This window comes from Ruditapes philippinarum, unplaced genomic scaffold (genome assembly GCF_026571515.1).
Source record: "Ruditapes philippinarum isolate M1 unplaced genomic scaffold, ASM2657151v2 ctg15526_1_1_1_1, whole genome shotgun sequence".
Taxonomy (NCBI): Eukaryota; Metazoa; Mollusca; class Bivalvia; order Venerida; family Veneridae; genus Ruditapes; species Ruditapes philippinarum.
This window is the reverse complement of record NW_026856437.1, coordinates 14,595-21,043: the sequence shown is the minus strand read 5'-3', so window position 1 is coordinate 21,043 and position 6,449 is coordinate 14,595. Positions and strand designations below refer to the sequence as shown.

Sequence of the window (6,449 nt, the reverse complement as noted above, 5' to 3'; positions counted from 1 at the left end):
GGCTAATCTTGCAAATACCAGTATGATCAGGATCATTGTCGTCTTTTAACAACAAAATGAATGGTATTGATATTGAGAAGGCTGTCATCCATACAATGATTATCATGATGCACATTCGTCTAGTTGTTCGTTTTCTCATGTAATCTATATTAGTCACAGCCCAATATCTGTCGATAGAAATGGCCACAAGACCATAAATAGAGGCTGTACAACACAATACGTCCATGGCTATCCACATATCACAAACCTCCGCACCCATTAACCAGTGCTGTGTCACCTGCAATAAAGATAACATTCGTATAGTATATAGAAAGGGTAAAGTTTAAACATTATATCTTAACTATATTGGCCAAGATATAACTTGATGGAGACTAGCAATAAAAAGATTTTTGAGTAATAGAACACAAAGCATTTTTGAGGCATTATGGGCCTTTAATCACTTTAGATCCTGATTCATATGAGGAAACATAGTTGTAATGTTCAGTTTAAACTCCTAAATGAGTTTATGTAAAATAGAAGTGCAGTACGGAAATTTATACAGATAAATATATGTAAACACTTGAAAAAGTAATAATAGTTAGTTAATGGTTTCAAATATGTTTTAAATACTTGATAATACGAACAACATGTTTTGGCTTTAAACATAAATTCAGCACAGTTACTAATTAACAAGTATATTTCCGCTTACTTATACCTTAAAGGGTATAATTTCGAAATTCTCAAGGTCTAAGTTACGATTATTATGTCAGTGATGATTACGAAACTTAATGAAGATTATTAAAAGGATGAATTGTAATGGAGGAAAAATTATTATTGTATGTAGAAACGGGGACGGTAATGTTGTACAGTAAATGAAACTGGTGCAAGACACCTTAATCTTATACACGTTAATCTTGTACAGTAAACCCGTGTGAGACGCGTTTATCTTGTACAGTAAACCCGTGTGAGTCACGTTAATCTTGTACAGTAAACCCGTGTGAAACACGTTTATCTTGTACAGTACACCTGTATAAGACGCGTTAAACTTGTACAGTAAACCCGTTTGAGATGCGTTAATCTTGTACAATAAACCGTGTGGGTCACGTTAATCTTGTACAGTAAATCCGTGTGAGTTACGTTATTCTTGTACAGTTAACCCGCGTGTCACACGTTATTATGTACAGTAAACTAACTTGAACGCGTTATAATCTTGTAAAGTTAACCCGTATATGACACGTTAATCTAGTACAGTAAAACCGGGTGAGACGCGTAAATCGTGTACACCAAACCCGTGTGAGACGTGTTAATCTTGTACAGTAAACCCGTGTGAAACGCGTTAATCTTGTACAGCAAACCCGTGTGAGACATTTATTTTAACATTTATCTTTTAAAAAAGAGCCAAGTTAATAAGATTATTGTTACACAAAATAGAAGAAATTTGTTTGTTTGTTTGTTTCATTTTACGCCTGTTCCCAACAGTATTTCAGTCCTATAGGCGGGTAGTTTCCTAACCATCGTTCCTGGAGAGTAAAACCAGTACTAGACTACTTTACTCCGTGCTAAACTACCAAAGCATCTCCCGGGGATCAAATAGAAGAAAATTTTCAGATTTATAAACATATTTATATACAACTAGCATTTGCAAAGATTTGAAAAGAACTTTAATTTAATAAAATAATTTCGAAATAAAATTGAAAGGACCGGAATTTATTACGACTGATTTATGTTGAGTAAATAACACAAATATAAATGTATGTAAACAAATTCTTATTATTATATTAATTTAAGGTCAAATATACCCCAGATTTGCTTTTTTATTATTTTTTTTTAACATTTCATCTTTGGTGCCTTGTTATAGATTCCAAATACGTTTCTAAATGGCTTATTACCTGAACCAGTTTGCTTCTGATGTTTTAGCAATAAGTAAAGATATAGTTAAACCGTATTTCTATGGAAGTCAAAATATGACTGTGTTACAAGTAATTTCACATTCAATGTTATATTTTTCCAGGTAATAATATTTTAATATGCTCTAACACCATAATTTAAACGTTATAAAACTCATGTAACAGTTTGCCAAATGTAAAGAATACATGTACATTGTATTCACGTATTTGATACATAACGTGCCCTTAAGATAACTTACCGATTTTATCTTATTCTAACTTCAAAACCTACTGTTATTTCTAAAGTTGCAATGACAATTGATATTTAAAGCGTTTAAAAATGTACATTCAACCCTGTCGTGTCAGATACTTCTAAATACAATTTGCATTTAATATCCTGTCAATTTGGACTATAGTATTTTTAAATTGGCACATCTTGTAGTTTAAAAAAGACTGTCGAAATGTTCTTTGAAATATGTGACAGAATAAAATGATATAGCATCAAATAATTCCAACTCCTTTGTTTTACCATATTCCTCGGGACAAGTATATATTGACAATTGTTACATTGAACAAATAAATTAATGAATTGTTTTAAATGTAACAAACCTCATTTACTGCACTGATGGGCATCACAATAATGGCGACCATACAGTCTGAGACAGCCAGTGATATGATGAGATAGTTAGCTATATTATGAAGATTCTTGTCTACAATAATAGCTGCAATAACAAACACGTTGCCGATTATTGTGCACAAAATCAGAATTCCTAAGATAACTGACGTCATTATAAGATGCTTCATATTCCAAATCTTAGGCACGTGAAAATCGTGTGTGACGTTTGACGTGTCAATAATTGTAGTACTACTAACGTTTTGTGTAGTTACTGAAGAGTCAAATAAATCCATTTTGTTTTCTAACAGGTCAATGACCTTTTGACTGTTGAGATTAACGCTTGTTTGCCAATGGCTGATTCGCTTGTACACGTTACGTTGAATTCGACCAGTCCTTTTTGAAATTTTAAAATAAGTGAGCACATATCAACAATTTGTCACTCAAAAACATTCTCAATGTCTGGTTACATGAATCGTCTTGTCCAATCTTGCATGATGCTGTGTTATGCAGTTTGGTTCACATCTCTTTAGCTGGTCACAAGTGTTAATATTTATAGATAAACAATTAATTTTTCATTATCAAACATGATAAATGATACAAGGTAACGAGAGATGTTAATTTTGTCCCCATGCATTAATTCCGTATATCTTACATGTAAAACAATATGGTGACAAACAGAACATCATTTATTTTCCCGACACATTACACACTTATATATTTGCTTGAACGCCTCGTATTTCCGACTTCAATTAATCCAATATTACACATAATTTCCAAAGTTTGATAAACCGATATAATTAAAAGGTCATATCTCACAAAATTGTATGCGTCTTTAATTTAATGGTGCAGAAACCAGAGCTAACTGCCGTCTGATGGGACCTGGACTAGAACCCAGGACCTTGGAATACCGTTCAACGGTTCTAATATTAAAAAAGATTATTAATTATGTTAGCTCATTCCTTATATATATCAAACATTACACATCTTTTCGTTAAACAGTATACGTAATTTGCAACAATAATACAGTATTTGCATCCTTTATTGACTTTTTGATTTTATCGGCATTGATATGTTGTTATACAAATTGATACTACATTGTAAAATGACGGGGAAATGATCACAACTATAAAGAGAATTTATCGGAGATCTGTTGCTTGTGTGTATCTAAACAGTTAGCTGACAAAATGATTCACGACAACTACTGAAGTAAAGCAGGGAGATTTGGCTTCACCGACCCTATATTGAAATTTCCAAATGATCAATGATCCTGACCTTGTATTAACCGTAGATGGACCAAAGCTTCCACTGCTGCTGTACGCAGATAGTATCGTCAGTACCGTAAATCTAAAAGGGACCTTCAACGTATTCTAATCAACGTGCGTGATTGGTGTAGACGTTTGATAGTATTCATTTATATTATATTGAGATTTCCGGAAAGGACGGAAATCTTAAAGTTACTTGTCGTTATGATTCGTGTGCAATCGTATGCACGTTTACCATTTTCAACCGTCATATTAGAATTGATAAAACTCAAATCGTATAAATCATGAAAATTTGTTGGATATACGCTTATCATAAGACGACAGCTTGCAATCTCTTACGCCAACCGGTTGGTAAACGTACTGAAATAGACAAATACAGAATCCCTAAAGAAGGCTCAACACATCAAAATTAAAAATGTTGCAGGCTCGGTTTGATTGAGCCTGTTCATGGACGGTAATGGAAAGTGTAAGTTACCGTCCACGCCCCCTAGCACCGGCTTAAGCAGAATTCAACATTTAAACACGATAATGGTGAAATTTTGAGTTTAGAAACATCCGCAGATCTGTTCATGCGGCGATTATCATGGAACCATTTAATGTGACACTTTCATGCCATTCCATGAAAAGCGGCGTATGGTCCCCAATTAAAGAAAAAATGCATGTGCCCTAAACGAGAAAACAATGGGCGGAACTAAATAAAATGGAATTTTGAAAGGGGATCAGAGGTTATGAAGCATGCATATCACAGGAATGACGTAATAGTAAATGTAATAATAAGTCTAGCGTCACGTCTCTAAAACAAATGAACAGTGTGATAAACAAGCTTATAGTATATTTTACAATAATTATGGCATAAAGTCTCTAAAATAAATGAATACTTATAGTATATGCAGTTGATAGCGAAAATAAAAAGATAGATTAAAAAGACCAGTAAGCAATATAAAACCAACTTTTTGTTTGTATTTCCAATATTCGTGAAATACATGCAGACGCAAGCACGCTAACGCACGCACGCAGGCACACAGGAATCAGATTAACTTGCTTTTAGGCTTTGAACTCTAGTTAAAGGCTCATGTACAAATATATATATATATATATATATATATATATATATATATATATATATATATATATATATATATATATATATATATATATATACAGTCACATTCCTCCATTTACGGGGCATCGGTCTCTATTTGAGACCATACTTGTGGGGTTTATATTTAATGTGGGGCATACATAAGGCCTCGCAACTCTGGCATGTTTAAAACGATGTATGGGGGCGTAGGCTACCCTTCTAACATAGTGCCCGTAGGCCGGTTTTAGTAGTAAATGATATATGTCCCACAAATGTATATATTTTTAATGGGGTTTTATGTTATTGGTCAAAACTGTCGTACCTGTACCTTCAAGTCTTTGATCACCTGCAATCACTTTGTGGAAATTATCATGAGCATAAATCATGTAAATCTATATTTCATTTTCAAAAAATAGCAAAAACACTCAAAACAGATATTATGCTATTTTCGTATATAAAACAGATATTGTATGATCATGATATGATTAATATGCAACAATTTGTTTAATCTTTGATCCTATTAAATAAGTGTGCAGTGCACAAGAACCGCAATTCTGCATTGTCTATTTTTTTAATTATTGCCCTTTGTTTATTGTTACACTTTGAAGTCTATCCTGGACAATCCTCTAAAACTATCAGATGTATCAACATGAACCTTTGTAGGTAGATAGATTCTATTGAGAAGGTTTGCAATGCACAAGAACTGTAACTCTGCCCTGCCTAAAACATGAATAATTGCCCTTTGTTTATTTTAACACTTTGAACTTTGACCGGGACATAACTCTAAAACTAAAAGAGTTATCAACATGAAACTTTGCAGATAGATAGATCACATTTATTAGGTTTGCATTGCACCAAAACAGTTTAATCTGCCGTGCCTAATTTTTGAATTATTGGCCTTTGTTTATTTTTACACTTCGAATTTTGTCTGGGATATAACTCTTAGGAGATATCAACTTTGCAGGTAGATAAATCTCAAAGAGTAGTAGTTAAAGAACCATAACTCTGCCTTGCCTTATTTTGCAGTTATTGCCCTTTGTTTATTTTTACTTTTTGACTATTGTCCGGGACATAACTCTAAATCAGCAGGAAACTTTGTAGGTAGAATGATCTCATTGAATAAAACTGCAATGCTAAAGAACCTTAATACAGCATTGTCTAATTTTAGAGTTATTTCCCCTGTTCATTATTTACACTATGAATTTTACCCGGGAAATAAATCAAAAACTATTAGAGATATCATCACGAAACTTAATAGATAGATAGAACTCATTGAATAGAAGTGCAGTGCAAAAAAAAACACAACAAAAAACATACAAAAACCCATAACTCTGCCTTGCCTTTTTTTGGAGTTTTTGCCCTTTGTTCCTTTTTTTATACTTTTCTGTGTCCAAAACCTTCTCGGTTCAACCGGTTTTTGTAACAGTTTGACTATACATGTTGAGAAATGCAAATGTTACATCACCACAAAGAAATCTTTTCGTCTTTTCGTCCAAATTTTGAAGAAAATACTTTATTAAAACATTTGATTTATCCTTGTGATATTAGCCATGATACCATCAGAAAAGTGTTATATCCATATTTTCTTTATTTACAGTTTACTTCCAGAAAATCTACAAGATCAA

General features: G+C 32.9%; 1 protein-coding gene across 1 annotated transcript; it reads right to left on the bottom strand.

Annotated features, from left to right (window-relative positions):
* Positions 1 to 4: 4 nt before the first annotated feature.
* LOC132746535 (5-hydroxytryptamine receptor-like) lies at positions 5 to 3,464 on the bottom strand (the record flags this gene model as incomplete). The annotated part of the gene is made up of 2 exons (XM_060735720.1): positions 2,475 to 3,464; positions 5 to 277 (listed from the first exon to the last, which is right to left on the bottom strand). Coding segments are annotated over exons 1-2 (573 nt in total), but the record flags the coding sequence as incomplete, so codon positions are not given.
* Between the last annotated feature and the right edge of the window lie 2,985 nt (positions 3,465 to 6,449).